The sequence below is a fragment of the Salmo trutta genome, chromosome 20 (genome assembly GCF_901001165.1).
Source record: "Salmo trutta chromosome 20, fSalTru1.1, whole genome shotgun sequence".
Lineage (NCBI taxonomy): Eukaryota > Metazoa > Chordata > Actinopteri > Salmoniformes > Salmonidae > Salmo > Salmo trutta.
The window spans coordinates 18,755,745-18,775,744 of record NC_042976.1 but is presented as its reverse complement, the minus strand read 5'-3'; the positions used below and the strand labels follow the sequence as shown (position 1 = coordinate 18,775,744).

Below are 20,000 nucleotides of genomic sequence, written 5' to 3'. Positions count from 1 at the left end.
TGTCAGATCAGCTGTGGAACCCAATGTACAGTGGAAGTCGGAAGTTTACATATACTTAAGTTAGAGTCATTAAATCTCGTTTTTCAACCACTCCACAAATGTCTTGTTAACAAACTATAGTTCTGGCAAGTCGGTTAGGACATCTACTTTGTGCATGACACAAGTCATTTTTCCAACAATTGTTTACAGATTATTTCACTGTATCAAAATTCCAGTGGGTCAGAAGTTCACATACACTAAGTTGAGTGTGCCTTTAAACAGCTTAGAAAGTTCCAGAAAATGATGTCATGGCTTTAGAAGCTTCTGATAGGCTAATTGACATCATTTGAGTCAATTGGAGGTGTACCTGTGGATGTATTTCAAGGCCTACCTTCAAACTCAGTGCCTCTTTGCTTGACATCTTGTGAAAATCAAAATAAATCAGCCAAGACCTCAGAAAAATAATTGTAGTCCTCCACAAGTCTGGTTCATCCTTGGGAGCAATTTCCAAACACCTGAAGGTACCACGTTCATCTGTACAAACAATAGTACGCAAGTATAAACACCATGAGACCAAGCAGCCATCATTCGGCTCAGGAAGGAGACGTGTTCTGTTTCCTGGAGATGAACGTACTTTGGTGCGAAAAGTGCAAATCAATCCCAGAACAACAGCAAAGGACCTTATGAAGATGCTAGAGGAAACAGGTACAAAAGTATCTACATCCACAGTAAAACGAGTCCTATATCGACATAACCTGAAAGGCCGCTTAGCAAGGAAGAAGCCACTGCTCCAAAACTGCCATAAAAAAGCCAGACTACGGTTTGCAACGGCATATGGGGACAAAAATCGTACTTTTTGGAGAAATGTCCTCTGGTCTGATGAAACAAAAATAGAATTGTTTGGCCGTAATGACCATCGTTACGTTTGGAGGAAAAAGGGGGAGGCTTGCAAGGCAAAGAACACCATCCCGACCGTGAAGCACATGGGTGGCAGAATCATGTTATGGGGTGCTTTGCTGCAAGAGGGACTGTTGCACTAGATGGAATCATGAGGGAGAAAAATGTTGTGGATATATTGAAGCAACATCTTAAGACATCAGTCAGGAAGTTAAAGCTTGGTCGCAAATGGGTCTTCCAAATCGACAATGACCACAAGCATACTTCCAAAGTAGTGGCAAAATGGCTTAAGGACAACAAAGTCAAGGTATTGGAGTGCCCATCACAAAGCCCTGACCTAAGTCCTATAGAACATTTGTGGGCAGAACTGAAAGAGTGTGTGAGAGCAAGGAGGCCTACAAACCTGATTCAGTTACACCAGCTCTGTCAGGAGGAATAGGCCAATATTCACCCAAATTATTGTGGGAAGCTTGATGAAGGCTACCCGAAACGTTTGACCCAATTTAAAAAATTTAAAGGCAATGCTACCAAATACTAATTGAGTGTATGCAAACTTCTGACTCATTGGGAATGTGATGAAAGAAATGAAAGCTGAAATAAATAAATCTCTCTACTATTAATCTGACATTTCACATTCTTAAAGTAAAGTGGTGATTCTAACTGACCTAAGACAGGGAAATTTAATAGGGTACAATGTCAGGAATTGTGAAAAACTGAGTTGAAATGTATTTGGCTAAGGTGTATGTTAACTTCCGACTTCAACTGTATGTCTGAGCTCTGAGAGGCTTTGTCTTCTCAACATTGGCTGCAAGCATTTATAAGCTGCCTTTCTATTCTGCTCAGTTAAACCATAGCTTCTCTAAAACATGTTCCAAAGCAACTTCACCAACTTGGCATGTTACTATCACAGTCACATAGTTCTATCAGGGTATTCTCTGTTACTCTGCTGTCAACATACTGTATGTACGAAGGCTTTTCCCCACAGTCTAGGAACTTTATCTGTTTACTAGCACTTCTCCTCATCCACCTTCACCCCTCCTCCTCACCCTACCTTCACCTTTCTTGCTCCTCACCCCATCTTCACCCCACAGCCTCTCCCTATCTCCCATCAGCAGCTCACCCTGACATTCTCAAATAGTAGAGTAGTGAATCAGATGGAAGAGTGGTAAATCAGATCGTCAGTAGATAGTAGAGTAGTGGATCAGTGGAGAGTGAGACCCAGGCTACTGCAGGCTCTTTCTGTGCCTCAAATGGCAACCTAATCCCTATATAGTGACCATAAAGCTCTGGTCAAAAGTAGTGCACTTGGAATGAATTAGCAGTCATTACCGTCTCTCTCTCTCTGCTCTTACACAGCTCCATTCAGCTCAGCTCAGCTCTGCCTTGAGATCAGGATGCTTTGGCCAAGTAGTGTGTTTTTCCACTATGCCTTTGTTTCGGTCTTCATTTTTAAGCCAATTTGGCATCTTTCGTCTGTGCTGTGCTGTTTCTTTCTAAGCATAGTCCTATAGGGGGAAGCTGTTCTATTAGGCCTTTTGAATGATGTGTTCTGTCCTTCTGTTCTCTTCTGTTCTTCCTTTTTGTTTCCTCTCACTATCTCAACCTCATCTCAATTGGGTTGAGGTCGGGTGATTGTGGATGCCAGGTCATCTGATGCAGCACTCCATTACTCTCCTTTGTCAAAAAGCCCTTACACAGCCTAGAGGTGTGTTTTGGGTCATTGTCCTGTTGAAAAACAAATGATAGTCCCACTAAGCGCAAACCAGATGGGATGGCATATCGCTGCAGAATGCTGCGGTAGCCATGCTGGTTAAATGTCCCTTGAATTCTAAATAAATCACAGACAGTGTCACCAGCAAAGCACCCCACACCATCACACCTCCTCCTCCATGCTTCATGGTGGGAACCACACATGCGGAGATCATCCATTCACCTACTCTGCGTCTCACAACGACATGGCGGTTGGAACCAAAAATCTCAAATTTGGACTCATCAGACCAAAGGACAGTTTTCCACTAGTCTAATGACCATTGCTTGTGTTTCTTGGCCCTAGCAAGTCTCTCTTCTTATTGGTGTCCTTTAGTATTGGTTTCTTTGCAGCAATTTTGACCATGAAGGCCTGATTCATGCAGTCTCCTCTGAACAGTTGATGTTGAGATGTGTCTGTTACTTGAACTCTGTGAAGCATTTATTTGGGCTGCAATTTCTGAGGCTGGTAACTCTAATGAACTTATCCTCTGAAGCAAAGGCAACTCTGGGTCTTTCTTGTGGCGGTCCTCCTGAGAGCCAGTTTCATCACTGCTTGATGGTTTTTGTGACTGCACTTGAAGAAACTTTGAAAGTTCTTGAAATGATGGACTGTCGTTTCTCTTTTCTTATTTGAGGTGTTCTTGCCATAATATGGACTTCTCCCATTATTTTACCAAATAGGTCTATCTTCTGTGTACCCCCCCAGCACAGCTGATAATTGAAATGCATTCCAGGTGACTACCTCATGAAGCTGGTTGAGAGAATGCCAAAAATGTGCAAAGCTGTCATCAAAGCAAAGGGTGGCTACTTTGAAGAATCTCAAATATAAAATATATTTTGATTTGTTTAACACTTCTTTGGTTACTACATGATTCCATATGTGTTATTTCATAGTTTTGATGTTTTCACTATTCTTTTACAATGTAAAACCCTTGAATCAGTAGGTGTGTCCAAACATTTGGCGTTCAATTCCCCGACGGGGAGGAAGGAGTAGGCTGTCCTTGTAAATAAGAATTTGTTCTTAACTGACTTGCCTAGTTATATAAAGGTTACACTAAGAGCATAACATTTCTGCACCCACATTTTTTTTATTCTAGTCTAACCAATACCCAAACAGAGATTAAGTGAAAATAAAAATCTCATTGATTTATTAAGACCAGTCCCCATGCTTGTCTCAGAGCAGTGCAAAAAGGTGCTAAAATAGTTGGAGGCTTTTCATTCAAATCCTACTGCTTCTAACTTCAATATGCTCTTTAAATAAACAAGACCTACACCACTTTTAACAGCACATTACTCAACACTAGTGAGACTCATGTCGCCTACGGTAGGCCTACAGTATATTGAAAAATATAATGTGACTCTCCGCCAATAGTTACATATAGAGGATTGGAGGATTCTAAATTAAAACCAAAAGCTGCCTCATGGGTCTCCCAGTGGCGGCCGACACGGGTATCGAACCTGCATCAGCCAGTTAAGTTATTTTATACATGTCTAGGCTCCGAAGAAGTAGACTCCAATTAAGCCCTGTTGTTTATAAAGTCAAATTAAAATGAAGATTATTGTTGAAATGAATTGGTCGACTGGTGTAGATTTTCTCCATCTGTTGGTGTGCAACACTTGCATAACAAGTTAGCTATATTTTCAGCACCAGCCACTGTTCACCTCCTATTGATTGTGCTGTGGTTGCCACCAGTTTATTTTAATGTATCCTTTATTTAACTAGGCAAGTCAGTTAGGAACAAATTCTTATTTATAATGAAGGCCTACCTCGAATGACGCTGGGCCAATTGTGCCCCGCCCTATGGCATTCCCAATCACGGTCGGATGTGAAACAGCCTGTATTCGAACCAGGGACCGTAGTAATGCCTCTTGCACTGAGATGCAGTGCCTTAGAAAGGTCGAAACAAATTATTTGTTGCAAGTTGGGGAGGGGGATTTTTCACACCTAGCTCGGCTATTAGACAATTCTTTAGTAAAGGTTGAATAGTCTTTTGTTCAGCTAATTGCCCATCCTAGAAACGTTGTTTGCAGAATTCACAGTCTGCTACAGTAAGTACGCTTGTGAAAAACAAAATGTCTCCAGCTGTCGAAACACAGAATATCTAAGAGGCTTTTATATAATTATAATGTGGAGTTAATAATAATAATAATAATACCTTTCCCCTTTCCACTTGTTATTAGGACCGGATTGTTACTCTCATCTCGATCCTCGCTCTCTTCCACACATCATTCTCCGCCTGAGTGGCTCGCTTGTGGGTGTGCTGGCAGGATATGGCAGCAACTTTGATTGTGCATCAAAAATTCAGCATATCAAGTTTGTATGAAGGTCTGGTTATTCACAGGCAAATAGTAATATTCTCTAAACCACTCTGGTGGCAAACTTTGCTGCTCTGTTTTCAATTGTCCACATGGGTGGGAGAACCTATTCAAGTAAGTAAATACATTTCGAAAATGTTTTAAAAAACGATGTATTATTGGCTTCAGTAACTAGCTACACTGCATTTTAACTCAAATGAGCTGCCAACGTAGCTAGCTAGTTTACATGCTGTATACACAACTAGCTAAGTTAATTACATTTGACCAGCTACCTCACTTCATATTAGCTAGCTGATATATTTAACACTGTAAAATACATGTGTAGGTAGCTAGCTAACAGCCATGGAGGAGAGTGAAAGGATAGCAGGCCCAGCTGTCAAAGTGAGAGAGTGGGATATTCTGGATAGAGCCGGTACTTTTGTGTAGTTCCAGTCCTTAGAAGTGAGGACAGAGAACATCGTATTCAGTGCTGTCTAATTTGAGTATAATGAAGTCTGTTTCTTGTGAGGTTTTCTGTCCTCAGATACAGAGAGCTGTTAAAGCCTGTCTGCAGATAAAGAGGTCCCAACAAAGAGCAGCGGTTCTCAGTCCTGGTCCTGGGGACTCAAAGGGGTGCACATTTTTATTTTTGCCTAAGCACTACGCAGCTAATTCAAATGATCAAGTCATCATCAAGCTTTAAGTGGTATTTATGTATTAATTTGTGACGCAATCCTTGATATGATCCTGCTATTGCCACATGCTACACATGCACATGTATCTATCTATCTCAATGTTATAATCATTTGTTATAAGGGATATTATACTTTAGTAATAACCAATTATCTGGTAATGTAAAAGTCTAATAATGACATTATATTCTATTGTTTGTCCTCATGTGTCTGTTTTTTAGCATAAAGTACCACTTAGTGTGGACACCAGGTGAGACCACACACACACAGATTCCTGTTGAACACAGTCTCTTTAACCACCTTATTTTCTCAATAACAGTCTCTCTCCTTCACTTCATCCCTCTCCCCCTTCTCCCTAAATCCTCTTGGTTATATCAGCTGTGTGGGTGAACCCCTTCCGCATCTGAACTAGCTGACATAGAGGGCACAGCATGATCATAGGTGAGAGGTCACTTGGTTGGGTCAACAGAAGTATTATTAAAGAGATGCTTTACATTGAAATACAGATAGAGATGTAGTAATCCCAGAGTTAATGATCCAAGGTCAGTTTTGCATTTCACCTCCTGATGATTATGATGACTGACAGTGTTAGAATAAAAAAAACAAGGCTTAATCATGCTCTTTCTCTCTCTCTCCATATCTGTCTCTCGTCTGTAGGTATGTTGATGTGAGGGAGGAAGCCAGTCCCGTCATCACCACCTCACCTACTCTTAAGATAACCTTCGGGCCAACTGGGGGCCCAAGGCTGGTTAGGAGACACCGCTAGAGACACTATGGAATTGTGATGAACTGAGAGAATATTAGGGTAGCACTGTAATTCATTAATCATATGCTGTCTTCCCTGCTCCTCTGTTTTACCTCTTTCCCTTTCTGTCTTCTACACCTCTCTCCCCACCTCCTCTTTCTTTCTCTTTTTTTATAATGCACATCATATGTGCATTGAAGTACAGATTGAACTTGTATTTAGAATATTACAATTATAATATTTATAATGCATGTATTTATAACAAAATATTACAATTATAATATTTATAATGCATGTATTATGTATTTACAACACCTGGATAATGAACTTTCAATAAAGCGTTTCACATTCTCCACTCGTTGAAATTAAGTATCTCATTGAAATACTACACCTTTCCTGTGTCCTCAGATTAATAAGAGATGAAGGGAGTCAGATATGCATAGGAGGTGTAGTGTACTGTTTTTTGTTCTGAATGTATGAATTACAAATCAGCCTTTACTTAAATCATGTTTCTAGTGTATTGCATAGTTACAATGTGGAATCATTGATTCCCAGGAGCAGGAGTGGTGAACAATGTTGAAGTGTACAATTGTAATACATACATGCAGACACAGCATCATTCAAAGAATGGAGTTTGATACACCTGGTATTGGATATGACTGAAAAAGAATGTCTCACAGAGATTCATACCTGAACCGCACCTTTATTTGCCAAGGAAGAGTACATGATCAGTGAATATATTCAATGTACAGGCTACAATGTGGGAATCTCATGCGTAGTAATAACTACATGTATATAGGACTTGCATCCTTGGCACAATAAAGTTATTATATTCTACTCAATCCATAGGCTTCATTAATGCCATTCAGATACATCCATAGGCATACAGTTATTTTATCCTCCACTACACAATAAGCAAGTACATAGATAGCTAGCTATGTTACTTCAGCTGCATTGCAAGGAAAATATAAGCAAGGCAAGCTTACGCAATTGTACATTCAATTTGCAGTAAATGCTTTAGCTAGCTAGATTCTTTACATCCACTGTTTCAATAGACGACAGCCTGGTTTGCTGGTTTTCTCAGGAGTCCCAAAACATTAAACAACACGAATTACAATTTCATACTCATGTCATAACACTAGCTAGCTAGCTGGCTAATGTTAGCTAGTCTGGCTAAATAGTAATTTTTGTAAATTAACTTTATGACCAAAAAATATGCACAATCGTTTGTCTCTACATTAACAACATATTTCTCTCAATTGTAAATTTTTTGCTTGACTCGTTATGACATTATAACTACTTATATTTGCTACCCCCGTAATGTTTTGTCAGCCATCTTTGCTGAAGAAAGTCACCTGTGACGGGTGGCTCACGTCAAATTCGTCATTGGAACCACTCGATATGATTGGTCATATAAAAACCTTGGGACCCAAATGCATAATGAGTGCTCTAACTCCCCCTTGCGGTGGTCTGGAGCAATGAAGCTGTGATGCTGGGTACCTCTAAGTCCTGCGGTGTAAACTCACAACTTTTAAAGGAGGGACCACTGTAACAATAAATATAAGCCTTGCTCAGTGGGCACAGTTGGTTGTCATGACATTTTCTGCTGGGAAGAAGTGTGTGTCTCTTATCTTTTACTATTGAGCCCTCATCAAAGATACATTTCAATGCATAAACTTGTACTTACAAATCACAAATAAATAAAAGTTGAACTTGTGTCTATGTGTACGTAGTCTGTCCTGGGGACAAAGAAGGAAGTGACAGTAGGGATTTGAAGAGATATTTACCTGTCCATCATGCCAATACAGTCCTGCAGTCTGGGTCCAATACACCTGGATGAGGGAAAGGAACAACACACAGAGTTAATGAAGCAACAGAATAAATCAATCAGTCAATCATCCATGACATCACAATCAATCAATCACTCGACTGGACATTGGCCTTGAGTGTCTGTATCAGTGTCTTGAATATGTCTTATATCTCCTAGACCTGTGTCTGTATGTTCTGTCAACAGAAAAAAAAACAGTCATGTCAGACAGTCCCAGAGATGAAGGGGAGTCCGGAGTCAGGACGTTAGGGAGTCAGGATGTTAGGGAGTCAGGACACTGCATGGTGAGGCTATTTGATGTTTAGAGGGAATGGTAACAGAGAGGATCTTTGAATCTATTTCAGTCTGTCTGAACTGAAGGGCTGCCTGGGATAGAGTGTCAAGATGGCATTTCCACTGCATTGTGTTCTTTAACAATGTCGTTATGTGTACATGGAGTAGTGAGCTGCCAGCCTGCCGCTCAGCAGGAAATAGAACAAAGACGTGACAGGGCCAGCCCGGTGAACTGACTGACTGCAATACCAAAAGATATCTGCCCCTTCCTTCTGCAGCTGAAAATTACAATCGTAGGATTCACAGCACTCAAAGAGCAGATCGAGAGTGGAATTTCTCCCTCTTTCCCTCTCCCTCTATCTCACTCTCTCCCTCCCTCCGTCTCTCTCTCTTTGTCTTGCTCTCTCTTTTGCTCTCTTTCTCTGTGTCCCTTTCTCTCTCTCTCTCATGCTCTGCCTCTCTATTTCTCTCCCTCCCTCTCTCTCTATTTCTCTCTCCCTCTCTCTCTATTTCTCTGTCTCTCTCTCTGTCTATTTCTCTGTGAAGTAAACAATAAACAAAAGTGAGAAGAAATTAAAAACAACAAAGGTTTCAAAAGGATTAAGTCATTACAAACATTATATTATCAGATATGTACAGTGTTTTTAACAATGTGCACAAAGTTGTAGTACGAATATGTTGTTTGTGCTCCACTGGTTGTCCCGTTTTCATGGCAACAGGTCAAAAACCTTGCTGCTGTGATTGCACATTGCGGTATTTCGTCTAACAGATATGGGTGTTTATCAATGTTTGATTTGTTTTCTAATTCTTTGTAGGTCGGTGTGATCTGTGGGAAATACAGTATGTGTCTCTGATATGGTCATACCTTTACCAGGAAGTAAGGAAGTGCATCTCAGTTTCCACCTCATTTTGTGGGCAAAGGGCACGTACTGTAGCCTTTCTTTCTGTCGAGAGCCAGGTCTGCCTATGACGGCCACTCTCAATAGCAAGGCAGTTAATGTACACAGTCTGTACACAGTCAAGGATTTTCTTAATTTTGGGTCTATCCCAGTGGTCAGGTATTCTGCCACTGTGTATTCTCTGTTTAGGGCCAGACAACTTTCCAGTTTGCAAATTTTTTTGGTTGATTCTTTCCAGTGTATCAAATAGTTATATTTGTGTGTTCTTATAATTTGGTTAGGTCTAATTGTGTTGCTGTCCTGGGGCTCTGTGGGGTCTGTTTGTGTTTGTGAACAGAGCCCCAGAACAAGATGGCTGAGGGGACTCTTCTCTAGGTTAATCTGCAGATGAAGGCTTTGTGTTGGAACGTGTGGGCATCACTTCCTTTTAGGTGGTTGTAGAATTTAACAGCTTTTTTCTTGATTTTGATAATTAGCAGGTATAGTCCTAATTCTGCTCTGCCTGCATTGTTTGGGGTTTTGCATTGTACATGAAGGATAGTTTTGCTGAATTCTGCATGCAGTCTCAATTGGGTGGTGAGTGGACTCCAGACCTCACAACGTTAGAGAGCAATGGGTTCTATAACTGATTTAAGTATTTTTAGCCAGATCCTAATTGGAATGTCAATTTTTATAATTATTTTGATGGCATAGAAAGCCCTTCTTGCCTTGTCTCTTCGTTCACAGCTTTGTGGAAGTAACCAGTGGTGTTGATGTTTAAGCTGAGGTAGGTATAATTATTTGTGTGCTCTAGGGCAACGGTGTGTAGATAGAATTTGTATTTGTTGTCCTGGCAACTGGTCTTTTTTTGGGACACCATTATTTTTGTGTTTCTGAGATTTACCATCAGGGTCCAGGTCTGACATAATCTGTGCAGGCAAACAAAACAGGCCCTCCTTGGTTGGAGACAGAAGCACCAGATCATCTGCAAACAGTAACCATTTTACTTCAGAGTCTATTAAGGTGAGGCCGGGTGCTGCAGACTGTTTTAGTGCCCTCGCCAATTCTTTGATAGATATGTTGAAGAGGGTGGGACTCAAGCTGCATTCTTGTCTCACCCCACGGCTCTGACGAAACAAGTATGTGTGTTTATTGCCAATTTTAACTGCACATTTGTTGTTTGTAAAAATGTATTTCATAATCGTGTAAGTTTTCTCCCCAACACCACTTTCCATCAATTTGCATAGCAGACCCTCATGCCAAACTGAATCAAAAGATTTGTTGAACTCAACAAAGCATGAGAAGACTTCCCTTTTGTTTTTTTGTCAATTAGGGAGTGCAGGGTGTATTTGTGGTCTGTCGTCTGATATTTTGGTAAGAAGCCAATTTGACATTTGCTCAGGAAATGTTGGAGTCTGCTGTTGCAGAGGATCTTTCCGTGGTTACTGTTGACGCAGATTCCAATGTAATTATTGGGGTCAAATTTGTCTCCACTTTTGTGGATTGGGGTGATCAGAACTTGGTTCCACATGAGCTGAGGATAATTATGAAGAGTTTAAGAATAGCCAATTTGAATTTGTGATCTGTATATTTTATCATTTAGTTTAGTATATCATCAACACCACAGGCCTTTTTGGGCTGGAGGGTTTGTATTTTCTCCTGTAATTCATTCAATGTAATTAGAGAATCCAGTGTGTTCTGGTAGTCTTTAATAGCTGATTCTAAGTTTTGCAAATTATCATGTAAATGTGTTTGCTCTTGGTTATACGTTACAGTGCCTTCAGAAAGTATTCACAACCCTTGACTTTAAAAAAAAAATAAAAATTTATGCACAATACCCAACAATGTCAAAGTGGAATTATGCTTAGCAACATTTTTACAAATGTATAAAACATTTGCTTAAATGTCTTGAGTCAATAAGTATTTAACCCCTTTGTTATGGCAAGCCTAAATAAGTTCAGGAGTAAACATGTGCTTAACAAGTCACTTAAAAAGTTGCATGGACCCACTCTGTGTGCAATAATAGTGGTAGACATAATTTTTGAATTACTACCTCACCTCTGTACCCTTCACATACAATTATCTGTAAGGTCCCTTAATCGAGCATTCAACCACAAATACCAGGGAGGTTTTCCAATGTCTCGCAAAGATGGGCACCTATTGGTAGATGGATAAAAAAATAAATAAACAGACATTGAATGTCCCTTTGAGCATGGTGAAGTTATTAATGACACTTTGGATGGTGCATCAATACACCCAGTCGCTACAAAGATACTGGCGTCCTTCCTAACTCATTTGCTGTAGAAGAAGGAAACCAATGAGGGATTTATTTCACCATGAGGCCAATGGTGACTTTAAAACAGTTACAGTTTTAATGTATGTGATAGGAGAAAACTGAGGATGGATCCACAATACTAACCTAATTGACAAAGTGAAAAGAAGGAAGCCTGTACAGAATATAAATATTCCAAAAGATGCATCCTGTTGTTAACAAGGCACTAACGCAATATTACAAAAAAATGTGGCAAAGCAATTCACTTTTTGTCCTGAATTCAAAGTGTTACATTTGGGGCAAATCCAATACAACACATTACTGAGTACCACTCTCCAATTTTCAAGCATAGTGGTGGCTGCAGCATGTTATGGGTATGCTTGTAATCATTAAGGACTGGGGAGTTTTTCAGGATAAAACAGAAAAGGAGCTAATCACAGTCAAAATCCTAGAGTAAAACCTGGTTCAGTCTGCTTTCCAGCAGACACAGAGATGAATTTAACTTTAAGCTGGACAATAACCTAAAACACAAGGTCAAATCTACACTGGAGTTGCTTACCAAGAAGTCACTGAATGTTCTTGAGTGGCCGAGTTACAGTTTTGACTTAAATCTACTGAAAATCTATGGCAAGACCTGAAAATTGTTGTCTAGCAATGATCAACAATCGATTTAAAAGAGCTTGAAGCATTTTGAAAATAATAATTGGCAAGTGTTGCGCAATCCAGGTGTTGAAAGCTCTCAGAGACTTACCCAGAAAGACTCACAGCTGTAATCACTGCCAAAGGTGCTTCTGCAAAGTATTGACTCATGGGTGTGAATACTTATGTAAATTAGATATTTCTGTATTTCATTTTCAATAACTTTGAAAACATTTCTAAAAACATGTTTTCACTTTGTCATTATGGGTTATTGTGTAGACGGTTGGGAAAAAGAAAAAAAATGAATTCAGGATGGAACACAACAAAATGTGGAATAAGTCAAGAGGTATCAACACTTTCTGAAGGCACTGTATATGGCCAAAAAGATTGGAGAAGTGGTTTATCCATACATGTTGGGTAGATAGCTTTCATGTTGTTGTTTATCTAATGTGTTCCAATTTTCCCAGAAGTGATTCATACTAGGGTTACATCACATCGAGCTGTTTTCTGACATGCTATTCCTTATTTTTCTTTGTGTATTTCTGTACTGTTCTAGTGTTTACCCATACTGAAGGCATACGTTCTGGTTTTCTGGGTCTCTGAGTTTTTTGTTGGATAGGATTCTACATACATTTCTTGGCATTCTTCAATAAACCATTTCTCAAAAACGTAGCTGATAGGTCAAATATACTGTTAAGTCTTCCTACTGCCTAAGTTTACACATTCTTTATTGCAGGGAAACATTTTGTCCAGGATGTTGTCTAGTAGGGAATGGATTTATTGTTGGCCAATAGTTTTTTGGCAGGTTTCTACACTACCCTCCTTCCATCTATAGCATTTCTTATTAAAATCATGCAGTTTGTTCGGCTTCGATACCTCATGATTGTGTATTGCTCTTTTCAAGTAGACTGTGATTTTGCTGTGGTCTGATAGGGGTGTTCGTTGGCTGACTGTGAACGCTCTGAGAGACTCTGGGTTGAGGTCAGTGTTAAAGTAGTCTACAGTACTACTACCAAGGGATGATCTGTAGGTGTACCTACCATAAGAGTCCCCTCAAAGCCCCCAAAAAAACATTGACTATGAATAGACCCAGCATACGACAGAGCTGCAAAAGTTGAGACCCATTTGTGTGTTGTTTTGACGTAGTTGTATCTATGTGCTTGTCCCCCTGTGTGCTAAGGGAGTCGGGTTCTTGCCCATTTCTGGTGTTGAGGTCATGTACATGTCCCTGTGCCTGGAAATGGTTGATCTTGGTCTTCATTAAAGTGTGGGGATTCTAGTGGTGGATATACAGTATGTAGCACACAGGAGGACATCTTTCTCTGTTGAGATTATTTCCTTTTAATTTGTAGCCAAATGTAAAATGTTCCTTTTTTGATTAATTTAATGGAGTGGGTTAAGTCTGATCTATACCAAATTAGCATACCCCCTGATTCGCTTCCCTGTGTAACACTTGGTAGTTTAATGGATGAGACTACCAGCTCTCTGTAACCTAGAGGGAAACCAGTGGGTCAATCTCCTTTATAACATGTTTCTTGCAGGATGTACATTTCTGTATTTCTCATTTATTTTGTGAAGTCTGTTTTTGCTTTTTATGCCAAAAGCAGATGGCTTCAGACCTTGTATATTCCAGAATGAGATAGTAAAAACGTTGTGTTCCATTGTGTCCAGTGTTGTCATTTGTGTGGTTTAGGCTCGCACCATGACAGTAGGTTTGAGCAAATCATGATGAGCATCTAATACATGCCTCTTAGGTCAAAGGATGGGGCTTGGGTGGGTGTAGTGGTGGGGGTTGGGTTTGTTGCTCAGCTCAGCTCACCGCCTGGGCATCTGTCTCTCACTTTCTCTTGCACCAGGGTGTTTTGCAGTTCATGTGTGTGCGTGCATGGGTGCGTATGTGTGTGTATGTGTTTCTATCATCCGTAGAGTCTACAGACACTGATAAACCTTGGCTGGATACGGGTTCACAGTTATATGTGAGATCAGCACCTAGAGGAGCATAGCAGTGTGTGTGTGTATGTGCGTGCATTGCTAACATGCGTGCATCCGTGTGTGTGTGTACTTTCCCGGGCTTTGTGCTTTACTCTGCTACTGATGAATTCAAAGTGTGTGTGTGTGTGTGTGTGTGTGCGCGCACTTGTGTGTGTGTGCGCGCACTTGTGTGTGTGTGTGTGTGTGCGCGCACTTGTGTGTGTGTGTGTGTGTGTGTGTGTGTGTGTGTGTGTGTGTGTGTGTGTGTGTGTGTGTGTGTGTGTGTGTGTGTGTGTGTGTGTGTGAGTGTGTGTGTGTGTGAGTGTGTGTTGTGCAAAATAGTGATCCAGAGAGCTGTTGTGTTGTGGATGAAACAGAGCATGAACCAGATATTGTTTTCCTCTTGTTATAATGTTGACATTGGCCTTACAATGGGGATCATGTACTCTGTCCTTCTAGGATCGTTAGTCATTCAGACTGCTGATGCGATACGCAACAACAACGCAAACGTGCACATGCTGCTGGAAGCCAAGACACAGACATACAGTATATAGAATGTAGCTCACCCCTGAGTGCAGTTAGAGTGACAGGGATGACACTCGTTGTTGGCCTCGGCATATTTAAAGATGAAGCTGTTGGCCCCCTGAAGGCCGTCGGGACACTTATCCACACAGTTAGGACCATCTTTAAAGTGGAGACACTTCACACAGTGATCCGGACCCTGAGAGAGACAGAGAGAAAGTGAGGGAGAGACAGAGGGAGAGAGAGGGGGAGGAAGATAAATATTAGCGATATGATAGTAATAGAAAAGGAGAGCAAGCAAGGACAGGGGAGAAAGGATGAGTGAGAGAAACAGAGAGATAACAGAGAGATATGAGAGATGAGAGAAAAGAGGGAGCGAGAGAGAAGGGGAGAGAGAAAGAGGGATAAAGATGAGCGATATAATAGTAGAGGAGAGAAGATTGTGGGAGCGAGGAAAGGAGGAAGACGAGACGCATAAAACACCAGCAAGTAGAGCTGGAGATAATAACCATCCCTCACAGCACACACAATGACCATAACAATCAGCGCAGACACCATTTATGAGGTTAATATGGGCTAGAAGAGGCAAGGGAAGGGGAGGGAATAGAGGGTGGCAGGGAGGGAGTAGACAGAGGCAGGGATGAAGGGAGGCAACTGAAGGGACCTCACTGTATGGGTCTGTATGGGTATCAATAAAGGCAACATAGAGAGCTCAACAGGGAACAATATCCCTTAAGGTGCAGAACAGAACAGAACAGAAATAAATACATATGCATCGTTATGTGGAGGTGTTTTGTGCAAATGTGCACATATGTACGAGTGGGTCTGAGAGGATGTGTGTGTAAGTGCTCGTGTGTGTGTACTGTAGGCATAAATATGCAAATTAAGTACATTCACAGTTATAACAATGAAGCTGGTACTCAATTAGTTGTTTTATGAGTGTTATACCCATGGCGTTGAAAGGAAAAGGCTTTACTATAGCCAGTAACCTCATCTCATCTCACAGCCAAACTCATTTCTTTGAGACTGCAGCAAACACTGTGCATCATGGTCTACCACAACATACTGCACCCCTGTTGCCAAAACAACCCCTGTAAACGCATCTCTTATTGGTAACCTTGGACTCACACAATAATATTGGCATGGCAATGACAGCTACTCTTCCTTAGTGATGTTGTCCATCGTTGTATCACTAGCTAGCGCTCAACAATGTACACCATGCACATCATCCCCATGAGAGAGAGAGAGAGAGAGAGAGAGAGAGAGAGAGAGTTTGAGTTTTTATAAAACCTTTATTTTATACTCAAGTATTAACATCAATAATGACACACTGCCTTTTCAGAAATGAAACACCAAATGTAATTCTTAAAATAAAATAAAAAAATACAAAACACTAAAATAACAAAAAATGTAAAAAATAAAATAAAATAAAAAAATACTAAAGAACATATACATTCAGCTTATTTCATCAACAAAAAATAATTTCCCCTCCTCTACAAAACAAAGCGCTCCTTCGTATGCCCACTTCTCCTCAAACAATGGGAGATCTTTTACAGCTGAGAACTCAAAATCTACTTTTATTCTTACTTTCACTAATTCTTTAAAAACACATCTTACATCCTGCCCATATCCCGTTTCTATCTTATGTTTCCTACTCAAAAAAATGGACATCTTAGCTTGTCCCAAAATAAAATTTTACAGTTGACATTTTCTTTTCTGTTGCTTTCTATATTGAAACCCCAAAATAAAAACAGTGTTATTGAAAATCTCCCTTACAGCTTTAAACAAAGACTCCAGCATTTCCAAGAGAGGTTTAATCCTCTCACACTCCACAAAACAGTGAAAAATGGTTTCTCTTATATTACAAAAAGGACATCCATCTCCAACATCTGAGTTAATAACAGATACAAAAGCATTAACTGCAATGATGCCATGCAAAACCCTCCATTGCATATCACCAGTACCCTTTTGTAACGGTGGCTTGTACAGTGCTCTCCATGCTGGCTTTACCTTGTCATCAATGCCCAATTTTACCCTCCATGGAGTGTCTTTTCTATTTTTCAATTTATCTTTATTCAACACCTTGACACACCCCCTATATAATTCTTTCCCATTCACCTCATCCAAACCCACCTCTTCCAACCATCTCAAATCCAGTAATATCGCCTTTCTTTCTGACTCTGGGATATTTGGTGTAATCCCTAGTCTTGGAAATGAGACGTCTTCATCTTGTACCTTCTTGTGGCTATGAAGCATACCCCACTCTTCTGCTGACAGAGCCTTCCTGCAGCTTCCCAGCATTTGTCCTACAATCCTTTCCGACCTCACCCCCAAATGTTCAGCCACCCGTCTACCGTCCATTAAGGCGGGCCCAGCCACGGCCATTAACTGTTTTAAGGTGATGATTTTGCCCTTCACCAGAATCTTGGAAAAATGTGGAACATCTGCAGTTGTGCAATCCAGTCTTGCCCCATACACCAGAGGTTCCTCCAACAGCCAATGCACTGACTCCGCTGAAGTTCGTCTGGACACCTTCATTATGCTTCACACTCTAAGAAGGTCTCTGTAAAACGGAGGTATTCCCTCCCTGGAAATCTGGCTACTATCAACCAAAAATAAAGCTTTCTTTAAACCTAATCCTCCAACCTGCTGTAATACAAGACCTGCCACCCCTCTCCAAACCACATTTTCCTGTCCATAAAGCAACCTTTGAATAAACTGCAACCGGAAAGCAGCAGCCCTACTAGCAAGATGTACAAGACCTTGTCCCCCCTCCTCTTTTGACAAATACAAAACACTTTGTGGAACCCAGTGATATTTATCCCAAAAGAAATCCACAATTATTGCCTGTATCTTAGCCAGAAGGCCAGATGGTGGTTCTAAAACTGACAACCGATGCCACAGTGCAGAGGCAATCACATTGTTAACTATAATAGTGTGCCCTCTATATGACATACGAGATAGCAACCAACGCCATCTCCTTATCCTCCCTTCCACCATTTCAACCACCCCAATCCAATTTTTTTCCATAGTCCCCTCATCTCCTAGGTACACTCCAATATACTTAAAACCTCCCTTACACCATTCCAGCCCCCCTGGCAAAGCCATGATCCCTCCAGCCCATTCTCCAATCTGTAAAGCACAACTCTTTTCCCAATTTACCTTTGCAGAGGATATTCCCCTAAAACGATCAACCATTAGACTCAAACTATCCACCTCCGCTTGATTTTTCACTAAAACCACTACATCATCAGCATAGGCTGAGAGACGAATAGGAGGAATATCCCTTGAAAGGTACACCCCTTCAATGCGACTTCTTATGCTATTTAGTAGTGGCTCTATAGCAATGGCATATAACATTCCCGACAAAGAACATCCCTGCCTAATACCTCTACACACTTTAAAAGGAGCACTCAAACCACCGTTAACTTTCAATACACTTTCAATGTCACCATATATCACCTCTATCATGGCAATAAAACCAGAGCTGAACCCAAACGCCTCCAAAGTGTGCCATAAATATTGATGTTCAACTCGGTCAAATGCCTTTTCCTGATCAATTGAAATTAGACCAGCATCCAACCCAATAGCCCTAGAGACGTCCAAAAAATCACGAATCAGAGAAATGTTATCCCCTATCTGCCTGCCAGGAACACAGTAGGACTGGTCCGTATGTATGATTTGCCCCATCACCTCCCTCAACCTGTTGGACAAAGCTTTTGACAGGATCTTATAATCAGTGCACAATAAAGCCACCGGCCTCCAGTTCTTCACCTCCCTAGGGTCACCCTTTTTGGGCAGTAGGGTGAGGACAGCCCTTCTGCAGCTTATTGGTAGTAACCCTCCGGTTAAACTATCATTAACTACTGCTAGCCAATCCTCTCCCAACATAGCCCAAAAAGACTTAAAAAAGTCAACGGGAAGCCCATCAATGCCTGGTGCCCTTCCATTTTCCATGCCTTTTAATGCAGTGTATAACTCCTGCAAAGACAATGGTTGCTCAAGCTCAACCTGAGCTTCTGCAGCCACCTGTGGGAGCCCATCAAGGAACTGCTGTGTCACTGTTTTATCCTCTTTGTACTCACACTTGTAGAGCTCAACATAGAACTCTACTGCCCTCTTTCTAATTTCACTAGGTCTAGTGAGCTCTTGTCCAACAGCTGATTTGAGACAATGAATCATTTTTCTTTGTCCGTTCTTTTTCTCTAAACCAAAGAAAAATTTGGATGAGGCATCCATTTCAGAGATTCCCTGAAACTTACTTCTCACCAATGCCCCCTGTGCTCTGATACCCAGCAGGTCTGCCAATGCAGCTTTTTTCCTCTTGAGGGCCTGAGTGTGGCCTCGATCTCCTGTGGTCTCAACCAACGTCATGAGTTCCACTATTTCAGTCTCTAGGGCTTTCATTGATCTGGTGATATCCTTGGTGACATTCCTCGTGTATTGCTTACAGAATTGTTGAATCTGGATTTTCCCTATATCCCACCACTGTTGAAGGGATACAAAACTGGCCTTTTGAGACCTCCACCTCTCCCAGAAAAAACTAAAACATTTCCTGAAGTGAGCATCACTCAATAAAGTTATGATAAAATGCCAGTATGCGCTTTTAGGTTTTACATCGTTAATGAACACCACCTCTGTTATTAAACAATGATCAGAAAATCCCACTGGGGTTATCACACTTGATTTACAGACATGAGATTGATGCTCAAAACAATAAAACCTATCTAACCTGGCCATAGAGATGGTGTTCTCTCTCACATGCACCCAGGTATACTGCCTTGTGCCTCCATGTTGACTCCGCCAAATGTCACACAGTTCATTTGTTACAATGAGACGTTTTAAAAAAGTCCTTGAGGCTATATGAGGTTCTTTGTGGTTTCTATCTAAATCACTGACTGTGCAGTTAAAATCCCCAGCAATAAATAAATAATCTTCATTGTTACATTTCTCAATGGTATTTGATAATGTCTCTAAAAAGCATACCCTCTCAACTGCCACCACTGGGGCATATACATTTATCAGACACATAGTGATGTTTTCATACCTTACTCTAACTTTTAGTAACCTCCCCTCAACTACCTCTTCAACCTCATATGACAAAGGCAAAAACCCTTTTGAGAACAATATGGCCACACCCCCACTTTTTGTGTTTTTATGACTACACACCACTGTCCCCCCCACTCCTGTTTCCACATAACTTCATTTTCCAAATTACTATGCGTTTCTTGTAGAAAAATTATGTCACTTCCCTTTCCCC

General features: G+C 40.8%; 1 protein-coding gene across 2 annotated transcripts in view; it reads right to left on the bottom strand.

Moving 5' to 3' along the window:
- LOC115155636 (receptor tyrosine-protein kinase erbB-4-like) overlaps positions 1-20,000 on the bottom strand; it is a 567,818-nt gene that overhangs the window by 83,802 nt on the left and 464,016 nt on the right. For both annotated transcript variants that reach the window (XM_029702449.1, XM_029702450.1), the window contains exons 16-17: positions 14,785-14,939; positions 8,145-8,189 (exon numbers count right to left, since the gene is read on the bottom strand). In XM_029702449.1, coding sequence (XP_029558309.1) covers positions 8,145-8,189; positions 14,785-14,939 — 200 coding nt within the window. The remainder of the gene's footprint in view (positions 1-8,144; positions 8,190-14,784; positions 14,940-20,000) is intronic.